Raw genomic sequence first — 23799 nt, 5'->3', positions numbered from 1 at the left:
AGACAGGCCGACTATAAATAGAAAATAGAGCGGCATCAGCGAGCTTGCTGGAGGGAGGATGGGTGGCCATTCTTAGAGCGGCTCATTTCTAGGAAGTTATTACTCAGAGTGTTATATAATCCCAACGGGACTGCGAGGACTCCCCCCGCTGCTCACTCTTCTCCCTCTCAGCAGCTCTTCTCGCGGTCGTCCCCACAAACTAGACCGCGTCTCCGCCTTAGAGCAACCCACTCACCAACAGGCTAATCGGCCTCAGCCGCCCACATCACTTGCTTTCCGCGTAACGCACCGTTTTCAGGGCCACTCGCCTTCTCCCAAGGGATTCGACGGCAGATGGAAGTTTAACTTTAGAATAATCCCGCTCGCTTCCCATTTAAATGAGATTTTTTATAGAAATATTATTTTTATCAATGGGCCACGCTGAAGATAAGTTCTTTTAAGGAAAAGCAAACACACAAACGAGAACCTGTCCTCCTCCGCAGTTTATTCTGTCCTAGATTCCTTTATTTCGCGCACTAGGACAGAATCTCAGAAGAAACTGACAGAAACACCGAAACAACAAAGGAGAACCAACTACATAGAACACATGATAATTAAAATTAAAAAATGAAATAAATCAGGCTACAATAAAAATGGAATGTGCCTAACCAAACGAGAAAAGAAAATGCCTACAAAATACAGCTTGGCCATCAAAAGTGTCTGCCACAACCAGGGTCTGTGGTCACTTTGAGCTGTTAGAGAAGGAGACCGAAATGCATTTTATTTGGGCTGAGATGCCAAGAGAAGTATTAACAGAAAAGGATCTATCTGCCCAAATAAGAGTAAGCGTTGATGTGGCACAGTTTTTTAGCCTTGCTGACTAGGCTTGTAACAGCATGGCATCTCTAAGTGTGGAGTCTGCATGCTGTCATGTACTTGCTTTGCTGTGGACATATGTTGACTCCAGCACCTTTGCACCTATGATGTGAATGGTGTCCCTTTCAGGGTTGGTTCCTTGCTTGGTCCTGATGTGGTCTTTGGCCTGTCCCCACATGCCTGTTTTGAAATACAGTAAACATGTTCAGAAAAGGCATGGACAAATAACTGATGGAATTTGCGACTAGGATTTTTGACACAACCAAGAATTTAAATAGTGGGTTCTATTACTCTTTAAGTGTACTAAGCAGGTTCAGACACTTATGAATGAATGGAAAAATAGGAATTTGTATATTACTAGCTAAACAATGCAGAATAAACATGAATAAATAAAACAACAGCGTCTGTCACACATGAGGGATAGTGGGAGGTAGAGAAATGCCTACTGCCAACAAGAGGGATCATGTTCTTTTTGTATTGTTTATTTTTTCTGTTAATAAATAATTATTATTGTGGTACATTGGTTAGTGCTATTTCCTCACAGATCCAGGGACCTGGATCCAGTTATTGGTCTGGTCACAGATTTTTTGAAGTTTGCATGGTCTCTTTGTGTTCATGTGAGTTTTCTCTAGGTACTGTACTTTAGTTTCCTTCCACATTTTAAACATGTGTGTGCCAAGTTAACCGACAGCATGGCCAAGCATAGGAGTTTGAATGAAGATGTCCTCTGATGAACTGGTTCTGTCTATGCCTCCATTGTATGTGATCCTATAATGTAAATAAGTAGGTTCACAAAATTGATGAATAGATTATTGCATAAACAAAACATTCTACAATTTAGTTCTTTGAGATGTTGGAGGAAAATCGGAGTCCCTGGGGGAGAGTTCTAATAGACATGCAGAGGATATGCAGACTCCACACAGATAGCAATTAGTTGCTACCCTCTGCACCACCCTGTCTTCCTAGATTATTGCACTGTTATATCTTGGTTTTTTTTTTTGGTAATGTAGAGCTGTTGTCCTTTTTTTGTTAATCTGAAAAAGTCAGCATATGAAACAAATTACGCTGCACCTGGCATAGTCCAGGCCATGCAAAATATGAAGAGTGGAATAGGAATATGCAAAAAAAAACAAAAAAACAGGCATGCAGCAATGAGCACATCACTCTAAATGGGTGTAAACTCTGGTTGCATAAAACAGAAGTTTATCTCAGAACTCTCCCATTCCAATGAGCCAGTTTAAAATCACTAATTAACCTAAGATAACCTGCACATCTTTGGGATTTTGGATGGAAGGAAGGAAATTCATTGCAAGAAGTCTAGGAGCTTCAAGCATTTTACTTAAATTTGGAGAATGATTGGTCACATTATATGCAGTATGAGCCACAAGAAAGATGAGCAGAATAGTTATAGTATATGTCTGAAGATTCAGCTTGTTTTCTCTCCACTTTCACCAAGTGCTTTTGCTTGTAGCAGCTGGGTGGTCGAAGTGTACTAGGTCTGGAGAGAGTGAGGGTCTCGTGGAATGATGTTTGGAATGTTAGCCTCCTGACACTGTATGAAATGGCTGCCAGGCAGACATGAGGACAAAGGGCATGTGGTGCTGTCTCTCCACATGTGTGATGGCAGGAAAAAGAGCAATGAAAGATCAGAAAGTGACAACATGAGCCGCTGGGTGGCAAACTGAATAATCCCCCACCCCCTCATTCTCTGCAAGCTTCATGCTATGTCGAACTCTGCAGCTTAATACTATTCTGTGCTGTATCTGACAAGCAGAGAGCTGTTTAAAGTTAAAAGGTAAGCAGATTTGCGGAAAAAATTAAAGTCATCAAAAAATGTGTGTAAGTGTATGTGTGTGTGTGCGCGCGTGCACATGCATATGTGTTCAACGGGCAGCACGTGTCAGCAGCGCCTGCATGCATCTTGACAACCTATTACCTGCTGCAAATGATGACCTCATTACTGGCCTCAAGGAGGTTTGACCATATGGCTCAGAAATAACTGGAAGAGATTTGTTTCTATTGAGCCATTCCACTACTTTACAGAACTAAAATGTACCATGGAGACACTGAGAACTGAATTTGTCAATTGGAGTCTTAAATGGACATCTCAGCATCTGGGATATTTGCAGGTCATGCGAGTAAAGGTCACTATCTGGACTGCGATTAGAAATGGACAGGACCTGATTGAAATGTCTTTGAACTCAATTGAGTAATCCTGAGGGTCTTACAAAGGCTCTCCATACTTACCGTCTACCCGACGGGTAACCTCATCCCTCTGTATGTCTTTCTGCTGGTCCAAACAGCCGTATCCATTTGGCTAGGCTTGTCGCATTACCTATTGCTGGATGACTCAGAATACTATACCACTTTGGTCAGCTGAGCCTGTCTGCCCATTACTGCATACCCTCCAGACTGTTTGGACTGCAGAGTGCTAAAAGTTAGATTTGTTTCATTAACTTCCATTGTATGGTGTTCTGTCTGTCCAAAATGCGGTGCCCATTGGCTGGCCTTGCTACATTCCTCTTTACTGCATGGCTTTCTACTCACCAATGCAGCTTTACCCATAACTATATGTCCATCTATCCACATTGCAGTATCCCATTAACTGTTGATGCATGTTGTTCTGTCAGTCAAGATCACTGTGTCCTATTAATCACCTTGCCCTGTTGCTCATGCTTGGAGGTTCCTCTTACCTGTCTGATTACAGTGTCCTACTGGCCACCTTTCACCTGTTGCATATTTTTTTATTTACTCCTGACACTTTACAAAGTTGTGTCCCATTGACCAGCCCTCACACATTATGCACCGCTTCATGCCCTTCTTATTTTCTAGAATGCCATGTCTAGTTCCCCAGGTTTACCCCATTCTTTATTATGGTATGTCCCTCTCTTGGCCTAACTACCATGTCCAATTGGCCAGCCTTTTGCCAGTTTTCATTACTGAATGTTTGCCTCAATTGACAGCAGTATTCTATTGCCTGTTGCTGCATGTCCTTCTGATACTCCAAACTTCTGTTTCCTATTGACCATCCTTTTAAATTATTCATTGCTTCTACCATCTAAACTTACTGTGTCCTATTGGTCATCTTGCCCTAATACCTTTCACTGCTGGTCAGTCTGCCTCTACTTCAGGTCCTCTAATTTCTTATTGCTGCATGTACTTCTGTCTGTTCAGATTTCTACTTTCTATTGGTCCCCTTGTATGGAGTAAGAGCAATGTAGTGTCCAGTTGTCTTTTGCTGCATGCCCAACTACCTGTCCATCTTACTGTGGCTCATTGTCCACATCAGCTCCCTGCCTTCTAAAATCAGCTTGCACATTTCCAGATTAATGTTTCCCCAGAGATATTCTGCCAGCTGTAAACAGCCATGTCTGGAAATCTGAGATAATCCTCAAGAGACCTGCAGGTGCCAGCTTTATTGTTTTCTTCAGTATGGTGGGCAAAACTTTGCCTTCAGAACCCTGATGTACACACCAGTATTTTTATGTGCTTCTGCAGTAGTCTCGTGCTTGTGGTTTGGCAGTATACATTTAACAAAAATTTTAATAGGTAATAAGATATCTGCCCTACTTGGTCATCTCCACAATGTGGAATAGAAGCCAGCATTTCAGAATTCTGTGCTGTCTCATCTTACCTCTTTTGTGATGAAGGAGCTGGATAAAGTGACAGTGGCCCAAAAGAAAATTCCACAACTCAGGATGATCTTCCTGTTAAAGCGGTCACCAAGGTAGCCAAAGATGGGAGCTGCCACCATGAAACTGCAGATAAAGACTGAAAGGAAGAGCAGAACAAGGAGAACAAATAAGCAGTGGTAAACAGGGGTAGTGATAATAATATTGGTAGCTGCCTGTTTTCAAATGACTAAAAAACCACAGCCTACTATCCAGTAATAAAGAATAATTTACAGAATGTAATATTGTATAATAATGACAGGTTCTCAACCTGTCATCCACTGCAGAATTTGAACATAGCACATAGACATAAGGGGTAGTAAAAGACTGAGAGGACCCCTCCTATCCCCCATTCATATAGTACGAGTGTTAGCCATGCATAGTATCAACAGCAAATATAAACACTACATTCATCCATCTATTTACTCATGATATGAACCTACTTTTTGTTCCTTGTACAGGGGAGTCTAATTAGTGAAGGGCAGTAACAAATCATGGGTTGATGCTAGTCAATAGCAGGGCACACTTGCTCGCTCACTAATTTAGTGTTTCCACTCAGACTAACATTGATATGAACATGGAATCTCTAAACAATAGGTATCCTAGGAACCAAGAATCAGTTTTGAGTACAAAGTGCTGTGAGACCACAATGACACTTGCTGTGCTTAGTTCATATAATCTGAAAATACAATTATAAACAAATTTTGTTTACAAGAAACATACTTAAAAACTTTTTTAGTAGTTATTCCATAAAAATTCTTAAGGAATTTATAGTACTACCTTCTACAAGACTCTTCATCCCTTTACAGTCCAATTTAATCTTACTGATTGAATACAAAAACTAATATTTAAGTTAAATGATTATTTCAGTAGCTAAGGTAGCACAGTAATGGTGAATATAGGTGCCTCTCAACTCCAGGTTTAGGCCATAGCCAGGGATTGCTGATATAGTGATGGCAAGCTTGCTTTATGGTCATGTACACCCTCCAATAGACTGGTATTCTTCCAAGGGTTGGCATCTGCCAGAACAGGATGCAGATTTCAGGGACATTCTTGTATAAAAAACCATTGTACTGGTGGATACTTAGAATGGAAATACTTGAGGCAGAGTATGTTCAGTACAGTGTGTAATTTCTAAATGGATTTTGGACATAAACAATTTCACAAACGAGAGGAGACTATTCAGTCCATCAAGTTTGTTTGTTTAACTAATAGCTAAACTGTCCCAATATCTCATCCAGATACTTCTTAAAGGTTGTCAAAGTTTATTCTTCAACTACATATCTTAATAGCTTGTTCCAGATTTGCACAACTCTTTGAGTAAAGAAGCGCTTCCTTGCTTAAGTTCTAAATGTGCTTCCACTAATTTTGGAAATTATGCCAAAAAAAGAGGATTGTGTAGAAGACATTTTACACAAATAAGTTAATCATACAAAATTGTGAGGTGTAAATCTTGGTACAGGGTGGCACGGTAGTGCAGTGGATAGCGCTGCTGCCTCGCAGTTAGAAGACCCGGGTTCGCTTCCCGGGTCCTCCCTGCGTGACATTTGCATGTTTTCCCCGTGTCTGCGTGGGTTTCCTCCCACAGTCCAAAGACATGCAGGTTAGGTAATTGTCCCTACTATGTGTTTGGTGTGTGTGTGTGTGTGCCCTGCGTTGGGCTGGCACCCTGCCTGGGGTTCGTTTCCTGCCTTGCGCCCCGTGTTGGCTGGGATTGGCTCCAGCAGACCCCCGTGACCCTGTAGTTAGGATATAGTGGGTTGGATAATGGATGGATGGATGGAACTCTTGGTACAACCTGCAGTATGACTCACTGTGGCATATCGTCTCAGCAACTATAAGGTATTAGATCTCTTTGTTGGGAGGTTATTGTCCCAAACCATTTGGCTTAGCTTAGCTTAGCTTAGCTTCATTATTCCATAATTAATGCTTTTATTTGAGTGTCTGTTCATCATGTGCTTCAGATGTGTCATGTAAGGATATCATGTCTGCTATATATTATCATCTCATGGCAGTGTTTATGAAAATCTTCACCAATTGCACCCAACACAAATATAACAATACTCATATGGGAAATATACAGTATGAGAAGAAAAGCTTGAGTATAATTATGTAGCCTTGGAAACCTTAGGAATAAACTAGTGAGGCAAATAACACCAGGTGTCCAAGGGTCCATTATGTGGGCAGCGCACTACTTACGTGGCTAAGTGCGTCACTGTCAAGAGATATTAATAACCAGGTAGTTCAGAATTTGACGCACCGCTTGTTTTGTCCTTTTTTTGCTGAAAGGTTTAGCATTGCAGGATTTTTTCTATGTCTCTGTCCCCTGGGGTCAGACAAGGGAGTGTTTTTCCTGCCCAAACTGACAACTGGCCAGCTTCCAGTACAGAATAGACACAGTCATATGAAAAAGAGAGAAATTCCAGTTACAGTACCATCTCAGGGAAATTGTTGCAGAAATGAGGAGAAGTAACCTGAAGGAAGCAACACAGAACAGGCAACCAGAACCATTTACTGTATATCTCAACCTGAATTAGAACCTGATATCATCTGAGCCAGTGAAAGTAAAAGAGCATAGACCTACCAGCCTAAGCGTATTAATGACAACAGGCCTGACAACCGTATGCTATACTATCATAAATTTGAGAAAGATAACTAGCTAACATGGAGCTGTCAAGTTTAGTCTGAAATTGAGAAATGGTCATCGTGTGTCTGATAAACCTGGTACTCTAAGCAAAAGTCAAATTGGTAAGGGGATTTACCAACCAGGTCTTGCTGAGAAGTCTTGCAAAACCTGATAAAGAGAAGCTGGGACAGTTAATAATTAGGAGTTGCCTGAAACTGGCCTGCCGCCCAGAACTTTCTAGATGTGTGTGTCTTTGGACCCTAAGGATGTCAGCATCTGTGTTCACTTGCATCCAGGCATTCTGTTGTGAGCTCCAGTCCAGCACACAGAACATTCCAAATAGTTGACACTGCTTATTCTAAGCATTCCCTCATAAGAGATATAAAATACAGTCCTGGACCACTTCTCCCTCAATCTATTCTTCCAAGGGGTCCCTTGAGATAGGCCATCATCCTTGGTTTCTTCTGCCTTACCCTACACCAAAACTGTACCATCAATGATATAATGCTCACCACTCAAACAGAAGTACATATAAATATTGAAGGTGGGGTACATGAAATAAAAAAGGAGACACTTAGTCTGGCTACTTTTTACCAGTGTTACTGCACCAGTTTTTTATAGCCCTGTTGATTTTGTGCCTAGTTTCCTACAGGCTAATGGTCTAGATGGCCACATTGGGTCAGGAACACAGCTCCTGAAGCAGACTCCCTAAAAGATTAAAAGAGAATTTAATGGCTGAGATTGGATAACTGCTTCAACAAAAGTTGACCGACATCTCAATCAATAAAGTTGCCAGTGAACAAGCTTTCTTGAAAAATCATACAAAATGGCCTGGAGCTGTGTCTGGCCTCTTAAGAAGCCTGTCTTTATTGTGGGTTAATAGTAGGAGAAATGGGGTAGTGGCATACCGGCCTCAGGCGCAGGAAACTGGTATTAAGCACATCTCATAGATTGGAGTTTTTAGTTCTAATACCTGCCCCCTCAAGGTGCTGCTCAAACCCATGGATGCTCCACAGGCAGGTACAGAGTCACCCTACACTTTTAGCACCCATATTGGCAAGCCCATTGTGAAAAGGCTTTGAGGCTTCAGCAGACTCAATGCAAGGACCCATATTGGCCTAAAGTGCTGAAAGGGCCAGAGGAGCTGAAAAAGAGTAGTAAGAGGTTACTCTGCTGTGATGTGCATGAGGGCCCCTTAGTGATAGCCCCTTCTTCAAACCACACACACCATAATAAAGAAACCACTTGCTGGCCTGGAGTGAACAAGGGTGGACAGGGTCATGACCAGGCTAAGACTGCAATGAAAGGGCAACAGGGAAAGGACCTTAGATGAAATGTACTGAATGTTGTCTTGCATTTGGCCGGACTGGGTATTGTTAGACAAGGGTGTGTTGGCCAACAAGATACGACACACTGGCCTGAGCTGATTATAAATTTAAAGAACTCTGCCCTATCATATCTAATTTCCTTGTTGCTAATTTTTGTCTGCCTTTTTTCTGTCTTATGTCTAATAATACATTAGAAATACTGTACATGCATACTCCAGTGGGCTTGTCAAATGATTATTGAGCTATGGATATGTATGCAGAGAAGCAGAGCTTTGTTTTTTGGTGGGGGAAAGAGGTGGGGGTGTGGTTGCTGTGAGCCTCCACCTTGGTCACCTTGAAAATGACATGACCATCCTCTCCAGGCTCGTATATTAACAGAAGAAAATTGGAGTAATTTTCTTTATAGATTGACATAATAGAGTTGCGCCAAGAGGTGGGACTATGTGTGAAAGAACCAATGATGGAAGAAGAAGTGGCCTTAAACATGATACTGAGGCCTTCTACTTGCATTTTTGCTCATACCAGACAACAGATATGCAGAATTGTGTTTAATTGACTAAAATAACAGCTGTGGACAAGAAGGAGGGCTTACCATTATTGATTGCAAAGATGGAAAGTGAAGTACCCTGTAACACTAAAGTTTTCACCATGCACATTCGCTCACAGCGATATAGTTTGGGCAGAATTTGCTCTGTTTCATTTAGATTGATGCCACAAACCAAGATAAGGTCCTACCTTGATGACAAATATGGAATAAGTGGTTCCCTATAATATGATTGAATCACTCAGTTGACTTGCTCATGGAGGAACCTGATGTGGACCTCTGTAAAGATTTTTTTTCCTAATTGACAGTCAGTGAAGTTAACAAAATGTCTGACTCATTCAGGATGCTTGGATTACATATCTCTGGTGACCTAGTTGGCCATTATGTTAGTTCTGTCGAAAAATTGTAGCATTGCTCATGATCTCATTTACCGTTTTTCTTTTTTTCTTTTTGTATATGTTGTAAATGAATTTAAACAAGACTTAATTGATCCAAATTATTGTGCTGCACTTGTGTTGGTTATAATGGGACTGAAATATCTAACCCATTTTCTTAATTTGTGGAATACAAATAAATTAATTTGGGCAAACTGAAATGAGTAGTATGGCGGGATTTAGGATGTGCAGAAATAACAAGATGGCTCTCAGAATGGTCAATGTAGCCTGATAATTGTGCTAACAGACGGAGTACATGAATGGGACACTTTCAGCCCTCTTAGAATGGGACACTTTCAGCCCTCTTAAGGAGAGCCAGATTCCTTACTACAGCTACATTTTGTGATATTCATTAACTGAGGGTCCTTGGAGCGCCCAAATGCTGCTGATCCAACTTTTACAACTGGATCTGTGCCAACTCGTTTGCATTAGTGATGACTACCTCAGACTTTTGATGCAGCTGTCATAGATAAAACCAATTTGCTTCCAGGCAGATTTTGCTGACCAGATGCTGGGTGTTGGTATTTCAGCACCCAGTTTATTTAACAACAGTCTTTGCCACTGGGCTAATCAAATGCAGTACAAATTATGTTTAAGGCGCTTTCTAATTTCTTAATTTCAGTTTGCAAAATGTGGAAAGTCAAGGTAGACCCAGATGGACAGTGGGTGGTTCATAGTGCCAGCACCCTGGAAATGAAGCTCCATAAAATACTGAATTAGCCAAGCTAGTAGGATAGTCTGATTGAGAAGCTTCATTACTACGAAGAAGCTTGCCACCCATGCAGCACAGTCTCCTACTTTAGTGTGACTACTGGCTTGTGTACTGTGCTGCTGCTTTAATAATTACTCAGACACTTCCGCCCCTTTACAGCACCAGCCCATCTAATCGGACGTGCAATTACCGGGAAAGAAACAATCAGGTTTCTTAAATTAGAACTCAATTAAGTCAAAAGTATGACGATCATCACACGAATGGGTGCATACTCAAGGAAATGTGCTCAGCCAGTCTCCCAGCAAACCAGGTGACTTTGCCCTCTAAGAATTAGGGCTTAAGGCATGCAGGGAGTGAACTGAGATGGACTTAGTGATCAGTTCTCTGGAGGTGTAGTGTGCAGGGGTAATTGTTATCTTGTTGGTAAAACTGAGTCCCGAAGCTTAGCACAGCTCTGTGAGATAGTTCTGCACTAGTTTATTACCCCTGAGGCTATGAAAGCACAAGACAAATCAGACTTCTAAATCAAATACTTATCAGCATGAATTAATTCATAACATGCATTAAAAATGACCATGACTATGGGCCTACAAACATCAGCACAAATTAATGCAGATTAATAAATAGTAAAAAAATAATAAAGGAAGCAGGAGTCAACACACAATATTGTATAAATACATACATTATCAAACCTACTTAATCCACAGTATTACAGACTCACACAAAAAAGCATAGGTCAACATACTACATCTTAACATTAGGCAAAGCATCCATTATTCCATTATTAAGCCCATTTTATCCAGTTCAGCATTGTGGGGGCTAGAATAGCATTCACTAATATCCAGACTACTACAGTGTGGAGCATCACGGAATACTTCCCAGCAGCAAATAGAGTAAACATTTATATTTATTTATTCAAATGAGACTTCATCCAATGTGACTTGTAACTTACAAGCCCAAAGCACAGCAGTGTGTGTCTATGTGCACCTAAAACTGACAGATAAAACGACTTGTTGAGGGTCACAGAGCAAGTCAGTGATAGGGATTGAAATTGTGACATTGAGTTTTACAATCCAGTGTCTCAGGCACTATGCCAAGGTGCATAGAGTACAGCAAGTAATGGAGAGCACCATGGGTGAATGCATAACAGGACATTTTAATTAAAAAATAAAATAAACATACTAGCTAAATCAGGATATATACTACACACACCTGTCATGCAAGGAGATGGTGCGTAAATATGTACATAGGTTTTTAACCAATCATGAAGGGGACACCTATCCATCATAGTGCACCCTGACACAAAATTTGTGTAAAAGTATATACACATTAAATAAAGTTATTGAATGGCTATGCAAGGTGTAAATGTAAAATGTAAAAATGGTAAATAATATTGCCATGCTGAAAAGAAAAAAAAGTGAGAAACACATTTTGTCAGCAAAGCGTTCTGCACACACCTGATGAAGGCTACTCAGCCAAAAGTTGCATATATTGTGTTCTTTTCTTTTCAGCATGGGAATAATATTTACAATGTGTACCATTACATATTGTATTAAATATACACATATTGGGCATTTAGTGTGGTGATTAAGACACTGGACTGAAAGACTGTATGAGCCTGCAATTATAGATCATGTGTACTTTATGTAAACAGTCATTTTATGTACCTGTACTTGTAAAGTGCCTTGGGATGGTGTTCACTATGAAATTCAGGATAATTGTATATATTTTAATATACTGTATATTGTTTAGACTGTTACATATCAGTATGTACTAATATAGAGAACATGCATTGTGATTATTTTACATTAAAGATTAGTATAAAGCTCCAGTCCATTCATTTCTCAAATTCATTATCCTAACAACATTTGGTACATGTTGGAATCAATCCTCTATGAAGCGCCACTCCATCACATGCATATAAATCCACAATCAGTTTAGAGTGGCTAGTGAACCAAGTTTTCGGAACATGGGGAAAAAAAACAATGCAAATGGAGAACATGAAGAATCCACATATATATTATAGTGTGTTATAGATAATATACAGCACTGCAGGTGAAAACAAGCCATTGTAGTCCAGCTAAAAAAAGCAGTATGAGCTAATTCATAATAACCCATCTATGTTGATTAGTTTAAATAATAAAAGACAACTGAAGAGATAGAAACAATTAGAAGGGTGTGGCCAATACTCTCCAGCATCCTGTAGAGCTTTTGTTAGGGTGGCCTTTGCCCATCTGCCTTATTGAAGTGGAGGCAGTGCAGAAGGATCAGTGTCATAATGTACCTGGCTGCCTTAGCATAGGCAACACACCGTATGTACAGTATTTACAACCTGCTTATTCCAGTACAGCTCATCCTGGCAGAATTGAGCACAAAGCAGGAACCAGTCCCAGGTGGGGTGCCGATACCAACTCACAAAGACTCCCATATCCTGTACGTCACCCATTTAGAATCACTATTTTAACAAATCATTTAGAATCACTATTTTAACAAATCTTCATGTCTCTGCAGTAAACAAGAATACCTGGAGAAAACCAACAGAGACACAAGGAGATAAAGTATTTTACAAACAGACAGTTATTGGTCCTGGACTCTAGTGCTATGAGAATGCAGCGCCACACCCACAGTGAACAGTACAGACTAATACTGAACCATATTCAGCTTTATAGACTAAAACAAAAGTACAAAAATATGACAGGCATTTCCAATTAATAGGAAGAACAATGTTCAAGACAGGTAAATATAGGATAGTGTTTACTAATACATAGACAAACGAAGAAATGCAAAGAGGTGTTGACTAAAATAAAGCAGCATTATTAAATTATTGCATTAACAATCTGCACATACTAAGATGAGCTATTGGACAGGAGTACAGAATAAATGAAAATGGATCAATACAGACCCATCATGCAGAAGTAGCTCATACTAATAACCTACTACTTTCTTCACACTATGGATCCAAAATGACACAAGATAACTTAAAAACAATACACCAGGGTAGATTACCAGGAAATGTAATCACTTATACATCTCCTTTATTGTTTAGATTGCTTGCTTGACATACATATTGATTTGAAATTAAATGTATCTTTCATTACTACTTAAAGTGGAAATGCTAATCTTGCTATCATTTGCATCCTTGGTGTGCATTGGGTAAAATAAGCAATATCGCTCCTTTTCATGTCTTAAAGAAATGTGTTAAATCACCAAAAAAATAGGTCAATGAAGTTTGTTTCAGGTTATGAAATTGTGCTACACCACTAGACTTTAACAGAACAGTGAAGAATGAGGAAACAGTCTTTCATTTTAAATACTGCCTGTAAGTATTAACCTAGAACAGAATTGTTGACATTGAGTAATGCTGCATGGTGAGTAAGATACTGGAATTGAACCTTGTGCTTTCGCTACTAGAACCCATTTTTCAAAACTGAAGAACCATGACTGACACAACTAATTTTACAGTTACTGTTTGGTACGATTGCAATCAAAGCAGAACACAAGAGTCTCATACAAGTAAGCAAAGAGGAGTGCAATTTGCAACTTTTACAGTTTCCATGGAAACCACCCTGAGCTGCGAAATGGAAGGTATGGCATGTCTCTGTGGCCCACCTGCGTCAGCTGGCACCTGCAAGAGCTCTGAAAAAATCCCCTATTAGCCTTAAAATGAGCCTGGCAGAGAAAAACCTGGGGTCAGGAGAGCATTTCCTCTGAAATCCTAGGTCCAGGAAATTCCAGTCTTGTCAAAGGCGAACACAACAAGGGGATGGAGTGTGGAGAGAAATGGGGCCGTGAACAAACAATGGAGTTTAAAAATGTTAGAAAAACAAGGAGCCGCCCCAGCGCCACAAACCCTCGCCGAGGAAGAGCCTGCCGTGCTCCTTTCTTGTTTTTCACAGGAAGCCGGGACTGCATAGAAAGGAACAATAGGAAATGTGTGGCCAGCACTGTCCAGTGTCCTGTGCTACTTTTGTTAAGGGGGCCTATACTATCTGCCTTATCGGGGTGGAAGCAGAGCTTAGGACCGGCGTCCTTGTGTGCCTGGCTATCTTAGCAAGGGTTATGACTTTCTGATTAGCAGTGAGTGCTGACATGTATGCCAACTTACTTGTTGTAGGACTGAGTACCATTTGGTAAATAAGGGGACTATGCTGGGCATCACCTAGATAAAGTAATTTAACTCTCTGTGCCATCCATCTTGATTTGGCTCATACTGTGTATCTCCTGAAGATCGCATTCCTGATATCCTAGTGTAGATGTAATGGTTAGCTAATACTATGCCAGAAAGAATGATTGCCACCGTAGGTGCAAGGTGTCTCCACATCGTGAAGTTGCTCTACATGGCATCTATTTATTTCCTTATGTACTTAATCCATATCATGTCTCAGAGCCTAACCTAGAAGCATCTGACACAAAGTAACCATGAACAGGACTCCAGTCCATCTCCAACTGCCCTCAAAAAGTAATTTTTCTTGATGACAGGGTAGCTGCTTTAGTCATGAAGGCTAGTGTGTGACCTTGAACGACCAGGTCCTGCATAATGTACTCGCGCGATTTACCTATCATCTGGTGAATGGGAGCCATGTTGTCCATGGTGCTGGCTGTATACAGTGTAGAGGGATTGCTTTTTTCTGTTTGCAGAATCTCTGGGTATTCAGGCAGCCACCTTCCTTCCTCTTTTCTAACCTTCCTTCCTTCCTTCATTCTCCTTTAAAAGTTTAATTTTCAATTTGTCATCTAGTTGATGGCTACATTTTCCTTTCGTTTTTCTGCCTCAAAAGGGGAACTGTCATACTATCCTTTGATCCTCATGTCACTAGGTCAGGAAGCTTTGATGAGTGAGCGCTAAGACCAGGTGGTCTACAGGAGCTCTCTGGATGTAAAAAACCAGTTACTTATAGGGAAAAATTACTACTGGGAATTAGAGGAAATATTCTGGGAGGCACAAGGATGGTCACAAGCCTTCAGAAAGGCAGGTAGGAGGTCCAATGAGCTTTTAGATGATCCCAAACTACAGCAGAATTGGAGGCTCTCAAAACCTCTCCTCAAAGGACACCACCAACACTATCAGCAACAAGGCTTTGTAGCAGTGGTGATGAAACTGGTCATCAAGTGTGCTGAAGCCTAGAACATACTTCATGCCAGCTGTTTAAGGGACCTTCATTGAGGTAAGTGGCACTAGTTGAGAAGGTCTAAGATAAACAAGCATGCTGCATCAACTTGGAGTACCCAGGTCCACATATGACTAATATCGGGTCACATGGAATGGGGCAGGTTATACTCCCCAAACTCCACCAGAACCTAGAAAGAGAAGCCCATAAATTTAAACAAGGCAGGAATGTGGAGAAATTGCCAGTGGGATCCATGGCTGACCTCACAACCTTCTCTGTTCTCACGTTTCTCTCTTGGCTCGCACTCAGACGTCTGACTGACACACGAGCCAGGATGATTGGCGGGCAGCTGGCTACACCAGCACAGTGGCTCAAGTCTGATGAGCCTGGAGGAGAGAAACACAATCACTACTGTTGGCCTGTCGGATCACACCTCTCCTAACTTCTGACTTGACAGCCGACAAAATAAAAGCATTCGCTGAGTTGAAGGCTCTCTGGGGAAATTAAGTCAGCTGAAATCCTACCTGAATCCCTGCTGCACCCCACAATGTTCTGCTTACACTTATGTGGGAGGGCGGCACAGCCCGGGACAGTGAGGCTTTATCCTGTCCTGTTGCTATTGTGTTGGGCTGGGATTGTCTGTTGCTGAACGTGACACCAGTAAGACGGAAGGTGACATCATCATGCCTGTGGCATCAACGTCAACCTGCCTTTGTCCCACTGAGGTGACTAAAGTAATGGCAGAAACAAAATCGCAGTTTTGGAGTCATTCCAGAGCAGGGAGTGGCACACAAGATGTTTGCTACATATAACCTAAAAGAATGCCTGCCTCTCTCAGTGAAACTGACACATCATTGGGTGGGCAGCATCATGACCTTACAATCTGAATTGCTTTACACCCATTATAGCAAGAATACGTAGAAGCACCCACTGCTAGAACAGCATCTGCCAGTCCAATGGCCACCCACATCATTGCCAGCTTGTGCACAAGTGGACACACACAGAGCAAAGTGACCACTTCTACTGACCCCAGCAGATAAGACAAGACAAGAAGTGTCAGGGTCACAGTTATCATCCAGTACTAGAATGACTGCTGTGTCCATAACCAAAGCCTCCATGTGCACTGTTTTGTTAAATAATGCAGAGTAGTGTGCAAGTGACATAATTTATATTCTTTCAAGAAAATGATCTCATCTGTCCTCCTCTAAATGGTAATCTTCACACACACACATGCACACTTGCTCTAGGTGTGAACCCTCTGTCGCAGACGTCAGAAGCTAAAAACAAATGCTGTTCTGCCAGGCTGTTGCTTTCTTTATACAGTAGACTTTCAAAGTTCCTGTGTTTTCAAATGTTGCAACAGGAAGCCATGCACCTCCAGCCCCCATGCTGAACACCAGGTACAAAGCAAACATCTTTTATTAGCACACTCACACATAGCCCCCCACCCACATATATGTTTTTCATGCAACAGTCCTTTAATCATGCACAATCTCCAGGTCTAGCATTACCAATGGTCATCTTTGAAACTCTTCTAGCTGAGGGAATGGGTGTAGGTGTCCAGAGTACATACTGTACATATTTAGATGCCCTTATATCTGTAAGACCTTTAAACAATGTCCCTCTTCTTCCTCTCTCTCTGTTTTTCATTCTGTGGTGCAACGAAAACTACCCATTTTTGCAGTCTGAGGATGCCCAAACCCTCATCGTACCCTCTGTGCTGAAACATCTGTCAGCCTCTAGCAGTATGCAGAGTTGGCTCAAAGATCTTTAAAGCAAATACAGACTAATTCATACAGAGACTATGGGCACCAACATGTCCCTTACCCTGTTTACCCATTATTGCTTAAAAGAATGGCACAGCATTAAATCTTCCTGTCTATCTCGCTACTGCAAGCATGCAAAGGAGGCATTGCAGCACAACTTCAAGGTCGAAGATGTGGGAGGTGGGAGGATGTTGGGTGAATGGACAAAGTGAAGTGAAGGCATTTGACTGGTCTGTAACTCCTGGTGTACTATAACCCTCATGTCCCCTGGGCCTGTTCTGTGAATGTTAGACTGTGACCTTCGTGCAACAGCATCGTCAGCAAACTCCTCACCAAAAGCGTACATGCAATTCAATGCTTTATTTGAGCACAGCAAAATTGTCAGTGTTAAATTAACACTTAAAGGGTATATATGGAAACATGATCACCATAAATACAAACATACACATAGAATTACTTGTCCACTATAAGAGTTGATTTAACACTGGCAATTTTGTCCTGAATTTACTTTTGACTCAGTGCTGTGAGGGTAGAGTCCAGCTCTCCAACGACCCAGAATTGAATCAAAGGAGTTTGAGAATGCTATGTTATGCTTTCATCTTGGCATGGCTTGGTAGTGCAGTGATTAGTGCTGTTAATCACGGCACCAGTAGACTAACAGCTGTGTTGACTTTGCATGTCCTCACCATGTCTCTGGTTTATCTGTTTTTTCAGCCACATACAAAAGACATGCATGTTAGGATAACTGGTGACACTAAACTGGCCCTCTATGTGTGAGTATAGCACCCTGGTCAGGGCTCATTATTGCAATGCTCTTGGTGGTACAGGAATAGGCTTGAGCTCTCATGACAACAAAACTGGTCAATTTCAGTAAACACGTGGACAGATGGTATCAATGCCAGCTCCCAACTTAGTTAATTCCAGTACGGGTTGCCTTCTGTGTGGAGCCACTGTCCCAGCGCCTATCGTCTTTTTTCAAAGTCTTGAAACATAGAGTGGTTTCAGGTATCGGTGTTGTCACATCTTTATAGAATACTTATTAATACTTGAAATGGATGACCATGCTTCAGCCATGAGAAATTACACCTTTAATGATAAACTCTAACTAACCTGCGGCGTTTTGAGATGTTAAATCACATTATCCATTCCGACCATATAATTCGTGACCCACTCCATACGTTTGGAACCGCTGCCAGCCGTGGCAACAATAGTGCAAGGGAAAGAAGACAATATTGACGAGACGTACTTAGTCACTGATGCGACATTCTCACCAGGACCTGGGCGATGAATCCCAAGTCACTCGTTTTTCCTATTGTTAACAACCACTAGCTTTATGAATACTTTCAAAAAGTTACAAAATAAATACCGCGGTTGATATTTAATGATTTTAAACAACTAACATAAATTAAATTTTCAAATTCGCACAACCCAATGTATTGTAAAAATCAAACAAATAAAATTTCCCTAGTTTTTTTTATAAGGTTAGTTTTGTTAAATTTGACAGTGTTTCTAGGGGTAAGGATACTTCCAGTCTTGCGCGGGTGCTGGAGCGCCTTTCCGGGATTTGACCACGTACCGTTTTTTAAAACTTGTTGTAACTGCAGTATAGAAACAAAATCAATATGCAGTGCACTGCAGGGTGAAAAACGGAGGGCAATGTTATCGTCGATCGCTTCAGTTTTAAATAGATTGTGTGATTTGTGCAAAAATCGTTAGCGCATATTGACATCAGGGAAAGCAGTATGAATTATGCATCCGGTCAAGACAAAGTTCCAGAAAGTTAGCCAATGGACGAAATAGAAACACGATGTCGTGATGCTTCATCCCGACAATGATTTTCGCATCGTTGTCTATCTAATGCAACGCAAGACTATATATTTACAAAACACATGTGCATTGTGTTTACAGAAACCTCTAGTGCCTATGTGTTTGCATGTTCCTGCCAGGGTAAGCATGGGCCCACGCTCCAGCCTCTCGTCTCCTACTGAGCTCTAAACTTTCGCGATCAAGGTAACAGCCGGATCTAAAATCGTCCTGGCACGAGGGGCCTTTTGAGAACTCACCCTCAGGTGAACTGGCGTCACGCCTGAAACAAACACCTCCAGACTCCAAACCGATAAATCTTCAAAGAAAAAGATGCACTTAACTGCAAAACACCCAAACACTTCACGACCAGTCGTTTGCGTGCGTTAGTTTTATTTGGCAGTTGAACCTCAATGGCGAGACAAAAGGAAAAAGAAAAGCACATCACAGGCAATGAAATAAGCAAGTGGACAAAATACAAGTTAAATAAAACGATCAATTTATCAAAGTCAAAATATTTAGGTGTTACAAAGGAGCACATGCAGCTGCACATTAAAAAAAACTCCAAATATTAAACAATTGCAGCCTGCTACGGTAATAACTGTCCTGTATTATAGACCTATAGCCTATGTGATTGTATGTTGAAAGAGTCGTTTAAAATTAGAAACTTGTTGGGTATTCCAACTGTTATCTATTCATATTTACTGTATTTATGGAGTCTGTTACAGATCTAAATAAAAAGTTCTTTCTGGAACTTTCATATGGATGGCTCTATTGGAAACCAAAAATGGTTCCCCTATGGCTTTGCTCTGAAGAACCACTTTGGCATTTATCCATCCATCCATTATCCAACCCGCTATATCCTAACTACACTTTGGCATGTTTATTTATATGCATGTTGATTGGGAATCTTACAGGGGATAACAGAGCCATAAGAACAATCAGTCAATAATTTAATAGAGCTTGTCACGCACTTCTGGGGGACCCTTTAAAGCTCTACATAGGTATGGTGTTCCACTATGTGGACGAGAGGGGGGCACTACTGTTAACCTTGTCTTCCCCTTTGTCTACAGCTCTAAAAGGCAAAACTCAGATAACCTGTGATGGCGCCCCAGGCTCTGCAAGTTCCGTACCACTATACATCTAGTTCTAGTATTGAGGAGGGGGTCATTCCCACAGACCCGTTAATGGGTGAAGGACTGAGACCCAAAGTTAAGAGAGAGATGTAATCAAAAGAAGTAATGAAGGCGATTATAGCTTCCTTTTGTTTTGCCTTTTGTAATCTGAGTAATAAAATTAACAGGAGACTGTTGGGATTGTACCCCAATCCTCGCACCCAATTCCAAGTTATATGTTACCAAGTTGACCTCCAGGAAATCAATAACCTATTTTTTCTAATCAACAGTCAATGAATTTACCATCAAACCCCAAAGCCTGTGACTTAACCATCCATGCACCTGAATTACACAAAATTGCATTTTGCATTGTATCATTGGAGGCCAGATTCATTTCTGGCAGTAAGCATTTAAGGTCTGTGGTGTGTCCCAACGTGGGTCAGCATCACATCCTGAGAGACTTCCTAACTTGCACCTGATGCTCCTGGTACAAGGTCACAACCCAACTTTGGCACTAAACGGTTTGCGAAACTGGATATACAGACATAATGAAGGAGGTTTACATGTCAGCTTAGAAAGACTTCATCCTAACTCATATACTGTACACTTACAAAAGATGTCAGAAATCTTTTACATCAGGCTTGATTATTTTTACCCTTTCTACTGCTAAATCAGAACACCACATTTATTTTAAAGCTTACCATTTGTGACTTGCAATAAGTGTGGCTGTTTAAGGCACATCCAGGATAGGTGATTTTCAAATCAGTTAATTAATCTTTATTTTATCTAGCTTCATTATCAGCAAACATTTCACAAAGCAAACATGATTTCAATATACTATGGAATTAAAATCAGAAATCTTCAGATACTGTGACAGTGGGATTTGAAGCTTGAACCATAGTCCATGAGACTATAAGGATGTTAGCCCTGTTTCCATGCACCCTTTTCACTTCTTCTCCTTATTAGTAAATGGAAGTATTTCTCCCAGCTTTCAGAAATGGTGGGCTGCGCTATTAGGACTCAGGATAATAAGTGTTTTTACATTTTTCCACTTGAGGTCTGTGTCGTTCAAACTGCAATGGGCAAAACACTTAAATACTTTACAGCTCTGTATAGCGTAGCCCGGTACCATCAGGTCAGCTTATTATTTGTGGCAGTGCTTGAAGTGGGTTGGCACGTGCCAGTCATTTTTTAACAACTGTGTACTAGAAGTGCTTTTTATTGTACTGGCTTGCATAGGAGCACCAAGACATGCTCTCCATTCTAATGCCAGTGTATCTAGGTGCTCGAAACTCCAAGGGGGAACTATTAGGAAATTAGGCTTAAACTGTGGATACTGGCACTTATGTGTCTCCATTTCAGTCACCAGTTTATGGTGCTTAAAATTAGCTGCATGATGGCATAAGCAGTAACAGCAGAATTTTAGTGAGTGGTATGTCATTTTACCTTGATATGCTTTAACTGTTTAACAAAGACAAGGAAACTCCCTAAAGTCAATAAGAAAATAACAATTGGAAATGATAAAGGATAAAGCAGACAACAAGTTATCCAGTACAGGTGTATCAGCATAGCAGACAGGCAAACATGGGATTTAGGTGGGTGGGATAGTGTTTCAGTATTATGCCAGAGTTTAATGAAGAGGCAACAAAAGTGTTTGATTATAGTGTGGCATGCAATGCTATTTACCTTACCTTTCAGAAAGCCTTTGATCAGGTACATCATAACAGGCTTATAATGAAACTGTGATTTTGTGTCATATCCCTGCTTTCTTAGCTATATAATCAAGAAGCATGATCACTAAAATGCTCAGATTTACATAATTATATATATATATTTAATAATTATTATAATTATTATATATAAAGGTCATGTGAAAAGCCAGTTTCCCCTCAGGGATTAATAGAGTGTACGAAATACCAAATTTAAGGAAAATTTTGGTCTTATTCCAGCCTCTCATAGTTAATCTTTTAATGTTTACCTAATACATTGTACAGTCAAGATTCTAAGGTTACTTTCAGCTACATCACTTGGTACCTTGTTCAGTATTTCTACTGCCTGTCTTATCTTGTATTTACCCAACATTTCAACCATTGAAATATTCTGCATTTCTATTAATGCCACTTTTGTGATAGTAAAAGGCACATATCAAAACCTGTTTGTAGACACTATTTGTTGTATAAAACTAATCTGTTCCTGAATTTAATTCCTTGATCTATTAATAAGTTCTTAACCTTGAAATCAAGATTTTGATTTCACTCTGAAACATTTAGGGAAATGCTGACCATGGTTAAAAAAACAACTATTAAAAATAAACTCGGTCTGGAGTCCTCCTTTTGGCTTATTATCATTGCTCATACTACACTAACATTGAACTCTATTCATTTAAACTAGAAAGACATTTCAGTGTCAATGTGATTTAAATTTATAAGGGGCAAAAAAAAAATAACAGTAGTTTGCTTTTTGCTGGCCCTGTTAAAATTTCATTAAATATTGTTTAAGGGTTCACTGTTTGCCTGGTTCAATCAAGGAGGTTTTGCTTCATGTGTAATCTTTGGAATTTAAATTTCAGAAGGCATAGAGACATTCCACATTCAGACTATTAATGAAATCCACTAAAAAATTAGTATTGTTCCAAGGCCTTTTTTTTAATGTCATCAATATTTTATAGGGATGTCTTCCTTTTTAAGTCTATTTGATAGATCTTTTCTAACGCATTGCATATCTTCATTTTTCAACTGAAAAATATAGCTAGATTCATCTAATAAAACACTGCATACAAATGTGGTATCTGTGATTCAGCTTTTCTCTGCCAAATCATTAGGGATTCAGACTGCTTTGACTTGTAGTCAATTTTCTATGCTGGGCAAAGTAGCCATTCATAAAATTAAAATTATTTGAAACTGCTGCTTTATTGATGCAATCTGTAGCACTAAAATAAATACACCTGAATTTGATAAAAACATTTTTATGCATGAGACTAAACACTCAAGTGCAATACGGGAGGATTTACTCTCTTTAACTAAGCATACAGAGCTCTGAAAGGCTTGTATGCTGTAAACCAGACTTTAGTCTGTATGCAAAATGGCGCGGTTTCTGTCTACATCTCTAAATGAACACATACTCAGGGTGAAATTTTGATGATGTTGACAAATATTTACTTATAATGTACAGAGGAGGCATTTCCCAGAGAGTGCAGTATGGAACTCACTTGTCTTATAAAATATTTCAGGGCTTGTGAGACATTGATGGGCAGTATTGTGTGGTGATTACGGCATGGGTCTGTTAATCACAAGGATGGCAGTTCATTTTCTGCCTCTGCCCCAATCCACGACCCTGAACAAGTCATTTAATCTGTCGGTTTAGTCATTCAATCTGTAAAAAATATACACATAAACAGTTGCAGCTTGCACAGATTTTATACGTTACCTTAGGCAAAGGTTGTAGCCAAGTATAGAATAATAATAAAATGTGATACTTACACATCTTAACACTGGTATTTTACATGGCTTGAGATGTGATAAACATGCATATGCTAATTTCAACGTGTTAAACATTTAACATTATGCAAACACTTTGGACAGTCACACCTCTCGAATTTATTAAAATCTGTCAGACTTGCTAGTTTATTAGGTTATTATCAAAGCTCATATAAAAATCACATTATTGTGGTGAGGTCTCCTGTAAGTAGGCCTGTAGTTGCCATTATTTTGCACCATGCAGAGTCTATTATTTGCATCAAGTATTTATTTATTTGTTAATCATTTTATATTTTTCATATGTGAATAAACTTAAACTTTTAAAATGTTAAAATATCAATAGCATTTAAAATATAACATG

General features: G+C 40.2%; 1 protein-coding gene across 1 annotated transcript in view; it reads right to left on the bottom strand.

Annotated features, from left to right (window-relative positions):
* The window catches only part of LOC114655726 (sphingosine-1-phosphate transporter SPNS2-like), a 72352-nt gene that overhangs the window by 25059 nt on the left and 23494 nt on the right, over positions 1-23799 (bottom strand). The window contains exon 3 of the mRNA XM_028806924.2: positions 4490-4626. Coding sequence (XP_028662757.1) covers positions 4490-4626 — 137 coding nt within the window. The remainder of the gene's footprint in view (positions 1-4489; positions 4627-23799) is intronic.

This window comes from Erpetoichthys calabaricus, chromosome 8 (genome assembly GCF_900747795.2).
Source record: "Erpetoichthys calabaricus chromosome 8, fErpCal1.3, whole genome shotgun sequence".
Lineage (NCBI taxonomy): Eukaryota > Metazoa > Chordata > Cladistia > Polypteriformes > Polypteridae > Erpetoichthys > Erpetoichthys calabaricus.
Note: the sequence above shows the minus strand (reverse complement) of the source record. Positions and strands in the feature narration are given on the sequence as shown.